This window comes from Fukomys damarensis, unplaced genomic scaffold (genome assembly GCF_012274545.1).
Source record: "Fukomys damarensis isolate Sample0158 unplaced genomic scaffold, DMR_v1.0_HiC HiC_scaffold_13, whole genome shotgun sequence".
In the NCBI taxonomy this organism is placed as follows: domain Eukaryota; kingdom Metazoa; phylum Chordata; class Mammalia; order Rodentia; family Bathyergidae; genus Fukomys; species Fukomys damarensis.
This window is the reverse complement of record NW_022900925.1, coordinates 2168878-2189402: the sequence shown is the minus strand read 5'-3', so window position 1 is coordinate 2189402 and position 20525 is coordinate 2168878. Positions and strand designations below refer to the sequence as shown.

The 20525-nt window shown below is 38.5% G+C and overlaps 1 protein-coding gene and 1 pseudogene across 8 annotated transcripts in view; one reads left to right on the top strand and one right to left on the bottom strand.

The window, feature by feature from the left end:
• Positions 1-20525, bottom strand: part of Pigl (phosphatidylinositol glycan anchor biosynthesis class L) — a 72401-nt gene that overhangs the window by 49711 nt on the left and 2165 nt on the right. For 7 of the 8 annotated variants that reach the window (XR_004516934.1, XM_010611516.2, XM_010611526.2 and 4 more), the window contains exon 2: positions 9003-9102. The exons of the other annotated variant lie outside the window; for it this stretch is intronic. Coding sequence is in view for 6 of the 7 variants with exons in the window: in XM_010611516.2 (XP_010609818.1) it covers positions 9003-9102 (100 nt within the window). In the remaining variant the exon portion in view is untranslated. The remainder of the gene's footprint in view (positions 1-9002; positions 9103-20525) is intronic. 8 annotated transcript variants of the gene reach the window in all.
• On the top strand, positions 12811-19072 carry LOC104853639 (annotated as a pseudogene).

Below are 20525 nucleotides of genomic sequence, written 5' to 3'. Positions count from 1 at the left end.
CCAAAAAACCCTCTATTATTTCTAATCTAGCTCTCACTTGAGTGAACAAAAGCTGGGTAGAGAGGGAGGAATAATTTATTAGGTATGTGAACTAATCTATAGATTCTTATTTAGACGTTAAACACAAAAGCAACACATGAATAATAAATCTGTAGATTGAATTTTCCAATAATATACACTTTCTCAGTATTTTGGAAAGGTTCTGTAATCTCCCTTTCAGGCCTGACCTTCAGCACTAGCAGTGGAAAAGCAATTCGCAAATGAAGCCATGAAGGCTGTCATGCCAACACCAACTTCCACACTCAAAACTGTTTTTCTTTTTCTTCAGCATCTAGCATAGTGCCTTGCCCATTCTGGGCTTTTTATAGGTATCTGGTAATATTGGTGGAGCCCACATTTTAATATTATATGACTTGTTAAATTACCAGAACATACCTGTTAAGGAACTGGGTAAGGTTATCAACAGTAACCACTTAGTTGTCTAATGACTAAGATGTCTTCTTTTCTTGAGAAATGATTTCTTTTTTTTTCTCCCTAAGAGGTTGTTTGAGTCAACTCTTCTGGCAAAACATTTTTCTGAGATCAAGCACTGAAGTTCAGAACAATGAGAAAACAGCGCTCACCATACCCAGTGTCAACTAAATGTACTCAAACTCACAATGGTGTTTCAAGTCTACTAACAAAGTGGTGACCTACTTCTCTGCAGAAAGTCAGGAATCAATTCCATCTCCCTTTCTGTTTCTGAATGCTAGCACTGTCATTTATTAAATGTGTGACCTCAGAGACCCTTAATCTCTCTGAGCTTTCATTTCTTTGTGTGAAACATAAAAAGATAATAAACCCATTTTGTGAAGTGAGACTAAGAATCAAATGAGACTGTCTTCATGAAACTTTGTGTCAGGCATGGAGCAGATAAGAAACAGGTGAAGCATGTGTTCTGCAGCCAGAAGGCCTCTGCTCAAATGCCAGCTCTACTACTTACTGTCTGGGTGACCCGAGGCAAACTATTTAACCTCTCACTGTGGGTCAGTTTCTTATTGTAAAATGGGACAAATAATCAGATTATTTTGAGGGTTAAAGTAACATCATGTATTAGTATGTTTTTTGGCATTGACAGTAATGGCTTTATACATACTTACCATTATCATTATGGATTATAGTTGCTCTATAAAGCTTCCCACTCCCTTCTTCCTCTGCATTTTTCTCTGTGACATAGCTAAGTGGCCTAAAGTAAGATCCTATTGCTTTGCTTTTTCTGGGTTATGAAGTGAGAGGTTAAAAGACTGAGGGTCGCATATTGCTATGGACTAAATTGTGTTCCCCTCAAAATTCATGTTATGTTGAAGTCCTCAGTGTGTTTGTATTTGGAGATATGTTTTTTAGGAGATAATTGTGTTCACCTGCAAATCAAGAAAAGGATGTTAGGGCTGGGGATTTAGCTCAGTGATTCTGCCACTTGCCTCGCAAGTGCAAGGTCCTGAGTTCAATCCCCAGTACAAAAAAAGAAAAGAAAAGAAAATGATGTTTATCAGAAACTAGTTGTGCAGGTCCTCTTTCCTCCTTTGTTCCTTTGCCCCTGTACTGGGAATTGAACCCAGGGCCAAGTATATGCTAAGCAAACACTTTACCATTGATTTTCAATTCCAGCCCTTGCCAGACCTTAATCTAGGACTTCCAGGCTGCAGAACTGTGGGAAAATATATTTCTGTTGTTTAAGCCACCAGTAGCATTTTGTTATAATACCCCAAGCAGATTAGGACAAATTTTGGTGTCCTGAAATAATAAATACCTAAAAGTCACTTTAAGAACAAGTCACTTTAGAACAAGATAATAGGTTGAGGTTGAAGGAGTGTGCCTCGCACCCTGCTGGATACACAGGGCCTTTGCACGGAGCTATATTCCCAGCCCTTTCTATTTTTTGAGACAGGCTAGGCTCGAATTTGAGATCCTCCTGCCTCAGTCTTCCTGAGCGCTGGAATTACAGGTGTGTGCCACCACAACCAGCCTAGGCTAGAGGAGTTTTGAAGTAGAAAGGGGCCAGAAAAAGCCTAAGTTGTTATAAAGGAACAGTTAGTAGAAATATGGAGAATTTAAGGCAATTCAGGGGCTGGGGATTTAGCTCAGTGGTTCTGCCGCCTCTCTTGCAAGCGCAAGGACTCAAGTTTGATGCCCAGTAAAAAAAAAAAAAAAAAAAAAAAAAAAAAAGAGGCAATTCTGGTGAAGGCTCAGGAAGTAAAAAGGAGAGCTGGAAAGAAAAGTCTCCACCTTCTTAGAGAATGCATAATCACAAACAGAATGTTACTAGAAATAAGTATGTGAAAGGCTGTTCAGATGAAGTCTCAAGACAAAAATCAGGAACAGATTATTGGTACAGGAGAAGATGATCCTTATACGTAGCAAAGAATTTGGTTGACTTGTAGTGTTTTGTGGAAGGTACAACTTGTGAAGGATAAAATTAGAAATTTAGGCAAGGGGATTCCTTTTTCTTTGAGACATGGTCTCACTGTGTAGCCCAGGCCGGATTTGAACTTGTTTATATCTTCTACAAGTGAACTGAAAACCAGGTATTCTTTATGGTTTAAAGAAAAAATTTAGAAACAGAAAATAACTTACCTAACAAAGAAAAGAAAATAACTTACCTAGGTAACATAGTATATACCTAATAAAGCTAAAGTTTCAGTCTAGATAATTGACCATCTAGATCTGTGCTCTCTAAAGCATTACAAAATGCAATGGCATAGACAGAGAAGAAATCCTCCTGTGATGAGACCAGTAGTTTACCATGAGCCATGTAAGATCTAGAAGAAACCCAAACTTTTCCCCTGTCTCTTTATAGGATATTGATGTGAACAGACCCCTCCAATCAAATATAATGAACATCAATTCCCACAATGTCTGATATTATAATATATTTAATATTCAGTAACCAACACTTTTAACAGTTAGATCATAAATATACTCTCATTTAATCATTAATACAGGTAAAGTAGCCTGCTTGTGTTCAGGAGTGGGTGGCACATGCCTGTAATCCCATCTATTAGGAGTCTAAGGCAAGAAGATAATGAGTTCCAGTCCAGCCTGGGTAATTTAGTCAGACTGTCACAAAATGAAAAAGAAAAAGGGCTCAGTGGGGGCCAGGGATTTAGCTCAGTGGTTTCTGCCTTGCAAGAACAGGGTCCTGAGTTCAATCCCTGGTACAAAAGGGTGGGGGGCTATATGCTAGCAACGTCTGTTTTGAGAGGCCTCAAACTCATAATCCTCCTGCCTCAGCCTCCAAATAGCTGAGGTTACAGGTATGTACCACCATGCTATTCTGGTCTAAAATCTCAATCTCTTCGATTTATGCTCTTCTCATCACAATGATTGCTCTATTAAAGTGGAAAACTCATCATTCCTTTATACTATTCAGTTTATGTTTCTGTGTGATATCGTGAAGGTTTTAATAGGAAGAGATGTATCTGATGCCAAGCCTAAATCATTCATAGCTCATCTAAACTCCATTGCCTTTTCTATTTGTGGTGGTGGTGGAGAAGTAGCTAACTAAACAAATGTTGAAATGAAATAAACACAAAGAAAGAAAAAAGCCTTAGGAAGAAATGGCTGAGCTCATGGGTAATGAATGGAGCCAATCTAAGTCTAACAACCCACTGACTTTTTTTCAACACAGTGGCCTTAATCATCTTAAGGTCTTTAATAGCTTCTCCCTATCCCTAGGCTCTCCTTTTTATTAAATTTTGTTGTGGATTGAAAATTTGAAATATACCTTCTTGCTCTGTATCCTTAGCAGTCCTTTAGCAGGCCTCAGCCTAGACCAACCCTTTAGGTTTTCACTGACCTAACCCAACAACTAATATAAATCTATTGGGAAAGAAAATAAGCATGTTTCCGTACTTATAGCTATTCCCAGAACTCTTTTGGCAAATGTCATCTGTCATTACAAGGGCTGGAAACACTGGATACTAGTGTTTTATTATCTAGTAGCTACTGTGGTTGGGAGGTGATAAAGGTGGGGGTGGTAAGTCATTTAGGGCAAGAGACTTGATGTGAGAAAGGAAAATGCGCCCCCACATTTTTTGGTTTTTTTGGTAACCATGCGGGGAAACATGTTTGACATGATGAAAACAGACATGAGGAAAGAGGGAAAAGACTTGGGATTTTGATGATGCTATCGAGCCACACTGGACCCATCTTCTTTCTGTTTTTTGAATTGTTTTTGGTTTTGGATTTTTTGTTTTTTGTACAGGGATATAACTCGGGACCTTGTGCTTATGAGGCCAGTGGCACCACTGAGCTAAATCCCCAGCTATCTTCTTTCTGGATAACTGCATATGTTAGAGGACAGATCTTACTGTTGAAGCCACTTAGATGGATCCCAGAAAATTGGACACTCATTTGTAGATTTATTACTCACCCACATATGGCCACAGCAATAACTCCTTCATCTAATAATGCACTAATTCTAATCTTCTAAAAATAAATGAAACCCTCAGCACAAAATAAAATAGGATCAAATTGGTTGGAGTGATGTAGAAAATAAAAATAAACAAGTGGTAAGGATGGTAGTAACTTCTCTGTTAAATTTAACCTGTTATTTGGTAGCTCATCTTTGATCCTTAGTTGTGTAACCCTAACTCTATATAAGTGAAACTATTTCCTAAACAAGTGGGCTGGGTTTTCTTCATAGATTTCCTTTGTTGCCAGAACATAAGGTCAATTCTAGTTCATTTTAGAAACCGATTAGTGTTTACCTACTTGAAGATGGTGACAATGTCCAAACTAACATTAACTTATCCCAGTATCTGAAAATTATGACGAGTAGATACAAATTACAGTAAAGATATTTTTTGTTTGTTTGTTTTTTGGGACAGAGTTTCTCTACGTATTCCAGGCTGGCCTTGAGCTCATGTTGCCCAGGTTGGCCTGGAACTCACAGCGATTCTCTTGCCTCAGTCTCCTGTGTGCTGGGATTACAGGTGTGCACCACCACACCTGGCAGAAAAACAAATTTTGTATTTTAGAAATGAATTGAATACATCATCAAAATTACCATTTTGGCCTTTTGTGTACATCTAGATTGATCAGAATTTTCTTTTCTTTGCAATACTAGAAGGAACTTCTCTTTTTGTTATGGTTTAAGTTGTATAATCATCTTCTTACATGTTACCCAATAATAGAAAAGGAAACTTAAAAAAAAAAGAGCAAATACAAACTCATTTATAATAACCCCTCAAAACTACATTGTTGGTAAGGTACAGATTTTTAAACCTAAAGCTATGTGAAACTCACAAACCACAGTTGTTCATCTTCTTTAAGTCAGAGGGGCAGGTGAATAACAAACACAGTAAAACAGATCTGCCAGAAAATTGTAGGGAAAAAATGGCATGTAGTATGTATGGTACTGAATTAAAAAAAAATTTTTTTTGAGATGACAGTAGTATGTAGTTTGGGGTGGCTTCAAACTCATGATAATCCTCCTGCCTCAGCCTCCTGAGTGCTGGGATTCCAGGTGTGCGCCACCAGGCTCAGGTGTGGGTTAATTTATGATACATTTTTTTTTTTCCCAGTACCGCGGATTGAACTCGGGTCCTTGCGCTTGCAAGGCAGGCCACAGAACTGCTGAGCTGAATCCCCGGCCCTATGATATATATTTTTTGACTTATTTCAAAGTAAGTTGCAAACATCATGATCAGTCATTTTATATTTAGTCTTGGGTTTGAATATTTGTGATTCTGAATAAAAGTTGTTTTTCATTCATGCTTTATGAAATCCTTAAGAAGATTAAAGAACATGAGTAATCTGTGTTGTTGGAAAGCAAGATAGTCAGAGAAAACAGATTCAGTTGTACAAAGATGCTATGCAAGATCCCTAAACTATTAACTTTGAATTAAAAAAAATTTTTGGTACCAGGGATCAAACTCAGGACTTTGTGCTTGTGAGGCAGCCAGTGGGACCACTGAGCTAAATCCCTGGCCTTTGAATTGTAATCATTAGTATAAGGTTTTGGTTTTTTCCTTTCTTTCTAAAAAGTAAATACATCTTAGTAGCTCTATCCACTATGAAGGTCAAGTAGCAGTAAGAAATAACACTATAGCAACAACCGCTTCCAAGTATGCTGAGACTCTAAATATCATTTCTTACTATGACAAACCAAGGCTTGCTGGAGAAAGGGCTAAGACTTGGACACAAGGCACTGAAAGGCCTTACTGTCCTTGAAAGCAAGGAAATCATGAAAGACTAATGAGGTCATTTCGAAAGAACATATAGGGAGGTAGGTATTCTGACTTATGTTTAGATGTCCCCCCAAAGCCTCATATGTTCTATTTTGGAGGTGGCTAAATGTAGTGTGTGCTAGGCCTGAGGATTAATGGTGTGAGTACAACCTGCCCTGAGTAGTCAGAATAAGATAAAAGGGGTAGGAAGATGCTGTTAAGGTCCCTTGTTGCTTTTGCTATTTTGTGCATGCCATGTTATTTCTTCTCTGTGACGCCTGTTTGCCATCTACCTGCCTTGGAATCAGACAATTATGGATTGAAACCTCTATGAACTGCAAGCCAAATAAACTTTTCCTCCTTTAAATTTGGGTATTGGGTATTTTGTTTCAGCAATGACAGAGAAGTAACTAAGACAGCAGGTAAGTGGTAGAACACTTGCTTAGCATGCATAAGACTGTGGGTTTGTTCAATCCTTAGTACCACAACAAAACAAAACAAAACAAAAAAGGGAACATGAACCAGCAGGAAGAGGCTCTCTAGCCAAAGATGAGATAATTTGGGTATCAAAGAACATAATGACTGAAACTGTGACACAAAATATGTAAAAACAACTAAGTTCTTCCTACAATTGTGCCCCACCATCCAAGAAATGAACAATCCATCACACCTTAAGGTATGCAGGGCATCAAATTCTTATTCTGAAAATGCCAATTAAGGGAAAAGAACTGAGCATCTATTTTATCTTATTTGTTTGTTTTTTTGAGACAGTCTTGCTTTGTACTTCAGGCTGGCCTTGCACTGACTATGTAGCCCTGGCTGGTTTTGAACTTGTGGTAATTCTCCTGTCTCAGCCTCCTAAGTGCCAGGACTAAAGGCATGAGCCACCATGCCTGGCTATCCTGTCTTTTTTGGTTCAAATTGTACATCAGGATAATTAAATAATCTTATAATAGGGAAAGTTCTGCTTTACAAAGGAAATACAGCTAGGACACACACAATGGATAAGAAAATTACAAACTCATCATTTTGTAACCAGTTTATTAATGATTTAGGCTATAATCATGAGAACATTACATGAAAAGTTGATTGGGGTCTTTAAAATGAGAGGAACAGCTAGTGCCATCTGAACTCACTAATGGTTGAATAACTATAGGTGAGATGATCAGAGTATGTATCTCCTGATACAATGTAAAATAAAGTACACAGTACAGCCTTGTGGAGAATTCTTGCCCCTCAAATTAAGACCTAAATCTGATCAGGCTTTTATAGTTAATGTGCAGTGGGGTGGCACATTCTTGTAATCTCAGCACTCAGGAGGCTGAGACAGGAAGACTGCCCTGAGTTCAAGGCCAGCTTGAACTATTAGTGAGAACTTGTCTCAAAACAAAAAGAAAGAAAGAAGATAAAAGAACAACTCAGAAGCCGGGCATGCTGGCACATGCCTGTAATCCCAGCACTGAGGAGGCTGAGGCAGGAGGATCGTTGTGAGTTGAGACCAGCCTGGGCTACATAGTGAGTTCCAGGTCAGTCTCAACTACGTAGTAAGACCCTGTCTCAAAAAACAAACAAAAAACAAAAAACAAAAACAAACAACCCCCCCCAAACAAACCCCAACAACAATAAAACAAGAACAACTTTTTTGACAATCCAGGAAGAAAAGATAGACACACCCAGAATGTGGGACATTTCATATGAAAACTAAATCAATAACATGGTGAAAAGAGGAATTAAATACAGACTATTAATCATAATCAACTATAATGAATGGATCTTGGTTGGATTCCAATTTGAACAAGCCAACAGTAAAAAGATATTTTGGTGCTACTTGGGAGACATTTCAGTATGGACTGAGTGAAAACACCAAAGAATAACTGTTACTGGCATTACACTTATTTTCAAAAGTCCATGTTAAGAGATACACATCTTTTGTAAAGATGTTTGAGTTTTGCGTGTGTGTGTGTGTGTGTGAGAGAGAGAGACAAGGTCTCACTATATAGTTCAGGCTGGCTTTGAACCATCTAGCCCAGGCTAGCCTCAAACTTGTGATCTTTTTGTCTCAGTCTAGAGAAGGCTAGGATTACATGCATGTGCCACCATGCCTAGCTGGGTTTTGCTTATTTTTATTTATTATTATTAAGATTATTATTTTGGTGGTACTAGGTATTAAAGTCAGGGCTTTTGTACTGCCTCTCCACTTATTTTTTATTTTTTGGTACTGGGGATCAAGCTTAGGACATTGCTTGTGAGGCAGGCGGCAGCACCACTGAGCTAAATCCCAGGCCCCTCTTATTTTTTATTTTGAGAAAAGATCCTGCTAAGTTGCCAAATTGCTTCAGCTAGGCTTAGATTTACAAACCTCCTACTTCAGCCTCCCAGAATGCTGGGTTTTTAAGTGTGCACCACTACACCCCACCTGGGGTTTTCTTTAAAATACTTTATGCACACAAAATACGTTAAGTGTGGATAAGTGAAACAAGTATCCAGTCTTGATAATTATTGGATTTAGGTATGGACATATGGAAGTTCATGACACTGCTCTTTGTACTTTTGTGCAATTCTGAAATTTACAAAAATTAAAACCTGTAGCTATAAAGAGAAATAGCTATCTCAAGACAAAAAAATTTAAACAAGTTGAAGAAAGTTGTCACTATTCTTTCAATTAAAAATAAAGTATTTTAAGTAGACTTCTCAAATAAGATGTTCCTATCTCCCCCTGTTAGCTTTTGGTGTCTCTGTAGTGTTTCACTAATTATAACCAATGAACTTCTGTGTTGTTAAAAGATAAATTACCTGTTGTCAATAATCATTACACGGGAGGGTGGAATCCCCAAAACATCACAGCTCTGCAAAAGTTCCTTCTTACGGGTCTCTCCTTGATTGTAGTAATTTCCTGAGGATAACAAACATAGTGGTAGATTTCTTTAACAGGGGTGGCCTATCTGTCCACTCATTTTTATACCATCTTGATTCCTAAAGGATTTAAGCTACCTGGAAAATAATGTGATTATGATAAAAAACTGAAGAAAACAGAAAAGACCACCAGTACCACACTCTTTGGAATTACTATTTACAATGCTTCCCTATTTGATCTACACTGTGATCATTTGCTAGAGGCAGCACGGTACATTTTGGAGTTAGATTTAGGATTGAATTTTGTATAATCCCACAGGACAATTGGGGTTGTTCACACTAGTAGTTTGAGTTCCTTTATTTATTTATTTATTTATTTATTTTGGTTGAGACAGGGTCTCACTACCTCATTCAGGCTACCCTTGAATTCACAGTGATCCTCCTGCCTCAGTCTCCCGAGTGCTGGGATTACAGGCATGAGTCACCATGCCTAACTTTGGGTTCATTTAATAGTACAGGGCTGGGGCCAGGAATGTAGCTCAGTGGTACCACGCCTACCTGGAAAGTATCAGGTTCTGAGTTCAATTCCTGATCCTTCCCCCGCAAAAAAAATTCCAGGGCTGGAGGTGTAGCTCAGTCGTAGACCACTTGCCTAGCATGTGTGATGTGTGACACCCTAGGTTTGATCCCCAGCATTATACACACAAACACAAAATCATCTAATCTTTAAAAATAGCTTTTTGAGACAAAGTCTCACTGTGTAGTCCAGGTTGGCCTTGAACTCACAGCAATCCTCTGCCTCGGCCTTCCAAGTGCTGGGATTATGGGCATGCACCATCATGCCTGACTTCAATTATCTAATATTTTTTTTTAAAAGGTTGCCAACCTATTTTTTTTCCATTAAGTTCATTGATACATTTTAGGTATACAATACAGTTACATTCATCATAGGGGTAACCTAACTATTAAAGGAAAACATGCAGGAACCATTTAGGAAAGTATCTTCTTTAGAAGAGTTTAGCAACCAGCATCCCATTTGCTAATGAAAAAGCTTATTTTTTAAAAATCTTCCTAACATATATTGTACTATAGTCCCTAAGAATAGTTGTCCTTTATGTATAGAAGTCTACTGTGGCTTTATAAATAGTAACACAAGGACATTTTTATTATCATTTAAATTGCACACTTATCATAGAACAACTACCTAGCTAATATACCCTCTAATTAAAGTTACCTGCAAATAACTATATGCATTATTTGTGGAAGTTACTTAACTTTCCTGAGCCAGCTACTTCACCTGTAAAGTAGAGACAATGGCTAGCTCATAGGGTTTTTGGAGGACTATGAGATAATATGCATCAAAGCAACTCATTAGGCAGTTAGTTTTCTCTGTCCTTGCCATCTTTATTTTTACTTCCTGCTTACTCATCTTCCTTTCTCCCTAAATTACAACTCATCTTTGACATTCATCTAGATCAAATGTCCAATACCTTCTACTTTCCCTGGCAATTAATCATGTCCAGCATTGATTGGACAGAAGTATGAACTTTTCTCCATAATCACATTATTAATTCTGAATTGTCATTGACCTTAAAGGTCATGGTTTCATTCACCTTTGCAGCATCTCCAATATCCAGCACTTTGTAGGCATTCATGAAGGTCTGAACAGCGGCTCAGGTAACTCAGAGAACAACTTCCATGTGAAACCCTTCAACTTTCCCATGGGTTTACTGTTAGCTTTGAACAGTTTGAACCCAGATAAGAGACAGTCATTACATTGGATCTAATAAAGAGACTAGCCTTTAAAAAAAAAAAAAAGAAAGAAAAAAGACTAGCCTTTAAAAGAATGTAGACAAGGGCCGGGGATTTAGCTCAGTGGTTCTGCCGCCTGCCTTGCCAGCACAAAGACCCGAGTTCGATCTCTGGTACCAAAAAAAAAAAAAAAAAAAAAAAAAAAAAAGTAGACAAGCGAAGGGCTTTGTATTGTCCTATCATATCCCCCTTTTTCAGTTTTCTTTGAAAAGAATCAGAAGGAAGCTAAAGTCAAGTTTGAGATAGACATTATATTTTAGGTTCATTTCAAACCCATACACATACTCTGTCTCACGCATTTTCCCATGATAACTTGGTCTTTGGTGATAAATGAATCCAGTGTGTACCTTAAAAACACAATTCTGACTTTTAGAGGCTGTTGCATCTGTCTATGATTCTGATTCTGAGAAACTGCTTATAATTGAGGTTAATGAGTTAGTTTTATTGAACTGTGTTTGAATAAAAGAACTTACAAAAGGCTAAGGAGTAGAAGTCAGAGACTTTTTTAATTATTTTCACAAAGTCTGGTGAACATGTAGCAATTCAACAGAATGTATGTTTGAATTCCTTTAACAGGTTTTTTTTTTTTAGGGCAGTACTGAGGGTTGAACTACCTCTGTACTGTTATATCCCCAGCCCTCCCACCCCCGCTTTTAACTTTTTAAATTTGGGGCAGGGTTTCACTAAATTGCCGAGGGTAGGCTGAAATTGTGATCTTCCCAGTTCCTTACCTAGAAAATTTCAATTTGTTAGAATAAGAAGTGGACTAGGTTTCAAGGCATTACAGTTCCAACACCACCTGGCCATCTATTAACTGCATGAACTTGGAATAATTCCTTAAATTTCTGAATTTCAGGAATGTTAGCAAGGTTTTTTTCTCGAATATGACCAAGTAATTGGAAGATGTATTAGAAGAATAAAGGTCTAACTGGGTGCAGTCATGATGTGTGCAATCCCAGCTACTCCTTGTAACCCTAGCTACTTGGGAGGCTGAGGTGGGGGTAACTGTAAGTTCAAGGTCAGCATGGGCAATTTAGTAAGACTCTTTCTCAAACAAACAGTAAAAATAAGAGACTGGGAATTTAGTTCAGGGTACAACACTTACCTAACATTTGCAAGGCCCTGAGTTCTATCCCCAGTATCACAAAAACAAAAAGGCAGGGGTATGGGGTGTGGGAGAAAGTAAAAAGGACCAAGCTTTTTCTACTATAAAAAGCGGGAGTTTAGATTCTGTGTCCAAGAATATTCAGGATATCAGAAACCATATATTTACAACAGCAAGAATTTAACGCAAGATTTTGCTACATAACTGATGGAGGATCTAAGGGCTAAACAGGAAATAGTGAAGCAATCCAGAAATTAGAGACTGTAAAAAATGACCACTGGGGATACATAGACTAGTGGTACAGCAGCCTAGTATAGCAAGTTTCTGGATTCCATTACAACACACACACACACACACACAGTAAATAAAAAGTGATGACCCAGTCCTTGCTTGGGGAGATAAAGGCAGGAGACAGGGTTACAAAGTTCAGAGGCCTGAGCTCCCAATGGAAAGTGAAACTAGAGCTGGACACTTTTCCATCAGGGGTCTACAGAATCTGGCTTAAGAAATTATGATGTAAAAATGAAACTAGAATGAAAAAATGGGCAAAGGACATAACTAGAGGTTACACAAAGAACAAAACAGAAGGCCATTTGGGAAGTGAAAAGATGTTTTCCATCATTCATTAAGAAAATTCAGGGCCAGGGATTTAGCTCAGTGGTTCTGCTGCCTGCCCTGCAAGTGCAAGGTGCCAAGTTTGATCCCCAGTATCAACAAAAACAAAAAACTCAACAACAACAACAAAAGGAAAATTCAAATCACAAAAGGATATTACTTCAAAGCCACTAGGATAGCTAGTCTTAAAAATAGAAAATTACAAGTAAGCTGGACATGGCGGTACATGCCTATAAAGCCAGCACTCAGGAGGCTGAGGCAGAAGTGCTGAGAATCTGAGCTCAGCCTGGTCAATAGTGCGTTCAAGGCCACCCTGCACTACAAAGACAGACTCTGTTTCAAAAAACCAAAAGAAGGAAAACTACAAGCTAGAGGCTATAGAGCAAGGGATAGTCCATTGTTGATGGGAATGTAAAATGGTATAGCTGCTATAGAGAACAGTTTGGTGACTATTTAAAAATTCAAACACAGAATCATCACAATTTAAACATTGTATTCACAGGGAGTTGGGATGTAGCTCAGGGGCACATGCTGGCCTGGCAAGTGCAAGTTCGATCCCAGGTTTAAAAAAAAAAGGTATATACAGTTATACACGCTCAAAAGAATTGGAAACTAGTACTTGTATACCAATGTTCACAGAAACATTATTCATAGCAGTCAAAAAGTGGAAAAATCCAAATATCCATCAAGAGATGAATGAATAAACAAACCATGGTATATAACCAATTGAATCTCAGCTCCTTAGGAGGCCAGGGCAAGTGGATTTTAAGTTTGAAGCCAGACTTAGCAAGACCCTATCTCAAAATAAAACACAAAATGGCTGGGGATATCACTTAGTATTCCTTGAGTTCAATCCTCAATACTGTCCCCCACCCCTCCATTTATGTGAAGTACCTAAAATGGCCAAACTCATAGAGAATGTAGAATAATAAAAATGCTAGTTGCCAGAGGGTGAGGCAGGGACTTGGGAGTTATTGTTTAATAGGTTATAGAGTTTTTGTCTGATATGATGAAACAGAGATGATGGTTACACAATCTTGTGAATGTACTTAACACCAATGAATTGACAATTTAAAAATGTTTTAGGGCCGGGAGTTTAGCTCAGTGGCATGCTACCTAAAAAAAAAAAAAAGGTAAATTTTATTTTATGTTATGTATATTTTACCACAGTCTAAAAATTTTTTTAAAAATCACATTTCACTGAATAAAAATCTTTCAATTATGTTACCCAATAAAATAAATTGTCTTTAAAATTGATAAAACAATTTTTTAGAAAATCACTTAAAGTACTGAGCACACATCTATGCAGCCAAGATCAAGAAACAATTAACATATGGTATTATCGCTAATCTGTTCATACTTGTGAGTAATTTTTCATTAGTATTCCCAAAAATGACTACATTGATACTGACTTCAACTTATGGAATGCTATTTTGCTTATTAGTTTCTCTGATCTGTGACTTATAGCTGGTCATTAACAAGGTCAAACATATGGGAAACTGTCATTTTCTGAATAGAAGAGGCATATTTGAAATCAGATGGAATAAGAATTATGCACATGTGAGAAGAGTATCCAGCTCGCTGCAGGCAAGTTGTTAACAAAGATTTTCAATACTACTCTCTTCAAAATGCATTACATTTATTGAATATTCCCATTTGATACCTCGCTACTTGATTAGTACTACTGCACTCTCTTTCATACTTCACTTTTCTTTTCACTGTTCACAGGTGATCTTTGCCACTGTGGAATTTCTCTTTGATTTTTGAAATGATCTCTAATGTTTCATTAGCATTTCTTCTATGGCTTGTAACAGTTTAATCATATCCTCTATTTTTACACATAAAAGCCTAACTCTTTACATAAATAAATGGTTTGAAAAGAGAACATACTCAATCACTGAGATATCAACTTTATTTTCCTTGAGGATGGATCTTGCTATGTTGCCCAGGAGGCCTTGAACTCTTGGGCTCAAGTGATTCTTCTGCCTCAGCTTACCAAGTAGCCAGGACTAAGAGAGCCAAGCATCACTGCCCCCAACTGACATCAACATTTTTATAAGAACTTACACATTCATGTTAAGTTTAAAATAGAAGGTATGTATAAAGTTACTGGCATATTAATTTTAAGCTAATTATAAGAAAAAGGTAGGTAAGCTAGGTGTGATGGGGCAAACTATAATTAATTTTAGCATTGTAGGAAGCTGAGGTAGGAGGATTGTGCGTTCGAGCCCAGACTGGTCAACTTAGCCCTGTCTCAAAATAAAAAATAAAAGGGCTGAGAATGTAGCTCAATATTATGGCAATGGATTAATCCCCGGGGTGTGGGGGAAGAAAAAGGCAAGCAAATATATATTTAGAAATTTATACAATTTCAATAAATACACTACCAATTAACACATCAGCATCAGTGTTTCTGAACAAGCATTGTTTTCATTTAGTCACTTGAGGCTGTGTATTCTTTGATTGGTTTTATCACATGATAACTATAACAACTTAACTTTAGAGAAAAGTACCTAACAGTACCTAAGTATTTGAATGTTAGTATATAGAACCAATAAGATAAAACTTTTGAATCATATTCTGAATTTTTTCTAACTCCCTTGAAATATAATTCATATTTTTAAATATACCTTATTCCATTCTCAAGGAGAGGAAGAAGAGTTGAAGGGAGGGGAGGGGAATGGGAAAAAAAGAAGCACGTTATATCATGTACAGGTACAAATTCCCTATGATGAGTGCTATCATTACGCATATCTAAAAAGTACCCCCCCAAAAGAAAAAATATACCTTATTCCACTCTTAATAGGATGCAATCAATACTTAAAATCATGTTTTAACTGGGTAAAGTCCCAAATACTTGGGAGGCTGAGACAGGAGGATCACTGAGTCCAAGGTCAGCCTGAAGATATTGTTTCAAAATAAAATTTTAAAAAATGGGCCAGGGATATAGCTCAGTGGTATAACACTTTCCTAGCATGCTGAAGCCCTGGTTCCAATCCCCAGCAGTACCATCACCACCACAACAAACAAACATAAAAATTCTATGTTTTTTTTTTTGGTGGTGGTACTGGGGATCAAACTCTCGGCTTCGAGCTTGTGAAGCAGGAAGCAGAACCACTGAGCTAAATCCCCTACCCCAAAATTCTATGTTTTTATTAATTTCAAATGTACTGGATTAGAAAGAATAGAATTAGACAGATGAGGCTAATAATGTATATTTTGAGATCAGGTCTATGTATTCCAGTCTGGCCTTGAACTCACTATGTAATCCAGGCTGGCCTTGAAATTGATGTTTTCCTGTCTCAGGCTCCAGAGTGCTAGGATTACATTGTGTGCCACCACATCTAGCTATTTTTTTAAACTAATGCTTTTGCGGTAGATTTAAATATATCTCAATAAGGAATACTCTTTTTAAAAAACAGAGTCTTTTTATGGGTTGAAACTCATAGCAATCTTCCTGCTTCAGTCTCTCACATGAGTATAGGAACACTCTGAAGAATTATTAATAACTAAAAAGCAATGAATAAAAATAATCTGATAAATTCTATTTTGGGAAATATGACTAATCAGCCATTTAGAAAACTCTTAGCATAGAATATGTAAGATAAAAGGCAAGTACGTAGAATGTATGGTTGAACTAGCAGGAAAGCAAGAGTGATCTTTCAAGGACCAAAACAACAGGTAGGCAGGAATCCTGGGAGATATTATAGGGTAGATCTCCTAGGGCACCTTAAGAACACCTGCATATCCTTGCTGGTATAAAGTTAGATGTTTAGGGCCAGGGATTTAGCTCACTGGTTCTGCCACCTGCCTCGCAGGAGCAAGATTCCCAAGTTCGATCCCTGGTACCAAAAATAAAATAAAATCAAGTCAGATGTCTAAAGCTTGGGCATAAATACGAGATGTGTATTCAAAGACCTTTCAAAAGCAATACCTTCAGTGGATGAAGTAGAAAAAACTCCATCCCAGACAAATTATGGGGCTACATCTTTCTTAGAGTTGGTTCTTTTTTGGGGGGGCAGGTATCAGGGATCAAACTGGGGTCCTTGCACTTTCGAGGCAGGCCACAGCACCACTGAGCTAAATCCCCAACCCAGACTTAACTCTAATAGGAAGGAAAAGAAGAAAAATGTTGCTCCCTAAGGCTATGTCTCTTTCTTAGACTTGGTTCTAGTATAAGGTAAAAAGAAAAATGTCACCTTTAAAAATTCCTAAAAACTGAAATACTGAATAGTTTCTTTGTGTGAAAAACTATAATAGTTCACAGGATCCTAATGAGATCATTAATAATGTGAAATAGGAAGTAAAGGGCTAAAGGTGTAGGGAAAGTGGGAAGGATGGAGTAAAGGTAATAAGGGAGAAGAAAAAAATATGAGAAACTGGAAAATGGAAATAAAGTGTTTGTAAATGGTGAGGGGAGGAGGGGGTGAAGGGAGGGAGGGCAGGGACAAGGGGAAAAAAATGAGAATCAAGACCTATTATGTAAAGGTACAGAATCCCAATGATGAATGTAATTGTATTGTATACCTAGATTGTACCAATAAACTCAATAAAAAGTAAAAAAAAAAAAAAATTCCTAAAAATTTTTCTTGGTGAAATAGACAATATACCTGTAATCCCAGCCCTCGGGAGGCTGAGGCAGGAGGATCACTGTGAGTTTGAGACCAGCCTGAGCTACATAGTGAGTTCCACGTCAGTCTCAACTACAAAATTAAAAAAAAAAAAAAAGCAATAGACAATATATTTCCAAAATGGCTTCTGTCCCACAAGTGCTTCTAGATCCTTGATGCTCCCATTCAGTAGGTGGAGCTATTTCTTTCCCTGGACTGGAATGTGACCTGTGAATGCCTCCAGAGGGAGAATACAGTAGAAGTAACACTGTATGATTTCTCAGGACCGGTCATGAAAGACAGTATGGCTAATACCAGTAAAGATTCCCTCTCAGTGTACCTGCCCCAGAACCCAGCCACCACCTTGTGAGGAAGCCCAAGCCACAAAGCTACTTCAGTAAATCACATGTAAAGATTCTGGAAAAATCTAGCAAAGTCCCCAGCTGACAGCCGGATATATAAGTAAATGAATCTTGAAGTGATTCTACTAGTTCATAGTCTTTGGGTCCAACAACTAAGGTATTAAATATTGTAAGGCAGAAACACTATGTTCTGTCTGAAAGCATAAGAAAGTATTAGTGTTTTGAGATAATGTTATGTAGCATTAGATAATACACTTGGGTTTGGACCCTGAATTCACACTGCCTCTGTGGTCTGAAAAAACCTCAATTTTAAAATTTTAGAGTCATCTGAGGTAGATGTCTGTTTTAGCTGCTTCGCTAAAACAAAAGTAAATCATCAAAATCTTGGCCGTCAGGTTCCTGGGCCGCCCGGGGCATCCTGCCAGCTGCTCCTCGAAACTGTGGGGCAATGGCAAACGGAGCAGACAGGCTCCACGCCAGACCCCGCCGCTCATCACAGTGGCCACCTGCAGAGGGGCGGGACCGGGACCCATCCAGGCGAGACCAAGAGCCCGAGCGGAGCCAGGAGCTGGGAGCCTGGCTGCACTGCCCATCCGCGGACTGACGTGTTTTGACTGATGGCCGATCCGGCTCGTGCAAACAACTACCGAGTGTCTCTGTCTGTCTTGCTCTGGGAAGAGAAAGCGAGGGAGCCCCAGAAAGTTACAGAGGAACTGGACTGGGGAAACGAGTAGAGGAGGGCAGATTCCGGCCAGACTGCTTCTGCAAGTAGCACTTGGGATTACAATTCTGCGAGCCCATTGTCTCGGAAGGAGCTGCCGAAATTGCTGGGTACCAAGCACTATGGGAGGCTGACAGGTGCAGAGGCCTGAGTCGGACACCCCCTGGCCAGGTCCCATTACAGGGATATTTCAAATCCTATAACAACACCCAAGATTACATACTTCAAGAGGAAGTATGTGGAAGAAGAGGATTTTCACCCGCCACTCAGCTGCTGTAGCCATAACAATCTTGATTTTTGAGTAATGAGTCCACACCCTTTATATGCCCCTAGAAAAGCTAAAGTTTATTGATGACCCTGAAGTGTACCTCCGACGATCTGTTCTTATAAACAGTTTGATGAAGAGGATCCAAGGCGAAATCATCATGCAGAGTAACTGGTGCTTTCTGGCTTGCTCTTCCGGCAGCGCCTCTGCCCAAGAGTGATTCACGGAGACTGTCTTTACCGAAAACGACCACGCAAGGCCAAGGAGGAGTGTGAGGAGTTCCACGCCTGCTGCTTTTACCAGGAACGTGGAGGCCACTACCTAAATCTACCCTTTCATCGACCCGAGTGTTGGAAGCGCCTCCACCGTCTCCTCCTCCTTTCCCCCTCCCCCTTTCCTCAGTTGTTCCCACCAGTTGGATTTTGATGCCTCAGTAGTAACAATAACATCAGAATCAGACAGACTACAGAAATTGGAATTATTAGAGCCGTGTTTAATAAATTTAAATAAAAGGATATAAGAGTATAAGAGTAACAAACTATAGTATTTGCAACAGGAACATGTAGACATGAGCAACAGATTAAAGGACAAAATTATATAATCATTAGCTCAATACATATGTAAAGCTTTAGGTATAAAACTATTGACAGCTGGGCTGGTGACACCAACCTGTAATCCCAGCTACTCTGGAGGCAGAGGATCACAAATTTGAGGCCAGCCTGGACATAGCAAGATGCTGTTTCTTACAGAAAAAAATATGGAGGTTGGGAGTGTAGTTCACATGCCTGGGTTGGATCCCCAGCACCAAAACCAAAACAACAACAACAACAACAAAAAACAAAACTATTAACAGGCACAAAAGAAGGCCATTACAAATGAGACATATCATAAAATGATTATGGGGAAAGAACTTATATGGTAAACGTTTCCTTATATTAATAGTAATACTGTAATTACAGTATTCAGAAGGCTGAGGCAGGAGGATCACTGAAAGTTTGAGGCCAGCCTGTGCTATATAGTGAGTTCAAGGACAGGTGGACTACATAAGTGAGAATTTGTCTCAGGAAAAAAAAAAAAAAAGTCAATGAAATTCCAATAAAAATATTAAGCAAAGTTTTTCTTTAAACCAAGCTAATTCTAAAATGTACAAGTGTCTTTATTTTATTATTATTATTATTTTTTGGGTAATGGGGATCAAACTCAGGTCCTTGTGCTTGCAAGGCAGGCACTGGAACCACTGAGCTAAATCCCCAGCCCTGTACAAGTGTCTTTAGAAGAAAAAGGTCAAAAAGAGTAAACATACCTTGAACAATAAGAGGTCTAGTCACAGTAGACAATAGTGGTAAAAAAGCTAAATTAATTAAGATATGGATATCAGACTGACTGTAGCAGAATATAATAGACAAGAAATACATGGAAATCTGATACATGAGCTGGCAGTGCATCTAGAGGGAAAGTGATGAATTGTTTTCCAAACCTCAATCTTTCCTTTGAAACCATTTTTCACACTGCCATGGAATGATCCTTTGAAAATAGAACCGATTATGTTTCTTTACCTAAGCTATTTAATGACATCCTACTCTCTAGGCTTGCCAAGTGTTCTACCACTGAGGTAGATCCTAGTCCCTAGATTCCTGTTTTTTACATTACACTGTTAATTCAAGAGTATGGGGAATGTTTAATCTATACATTTTTTTAAAAGTTCAGAATTTTGAAAATAATTTTAGTGCCAGGGATGTGGTACTGGGGATCAAACCCAGGGCCTTACACATGCTGGGCAAATGCTGTACAACTGAGCTACAACTCCAGCCTCATGGATATATTTTTTATTAGAAATAGCTGGGTGTGGTGGTGGTGAATGTCTATAATCCTAGCACTCTGGAAGCTGAGGCATGAGGATTGCTTCGAACTGGAGGCCAGTCTGGGCTACATAGTGACAGCCTGAACTACATACTGAGACCCTGTCTCAAAAA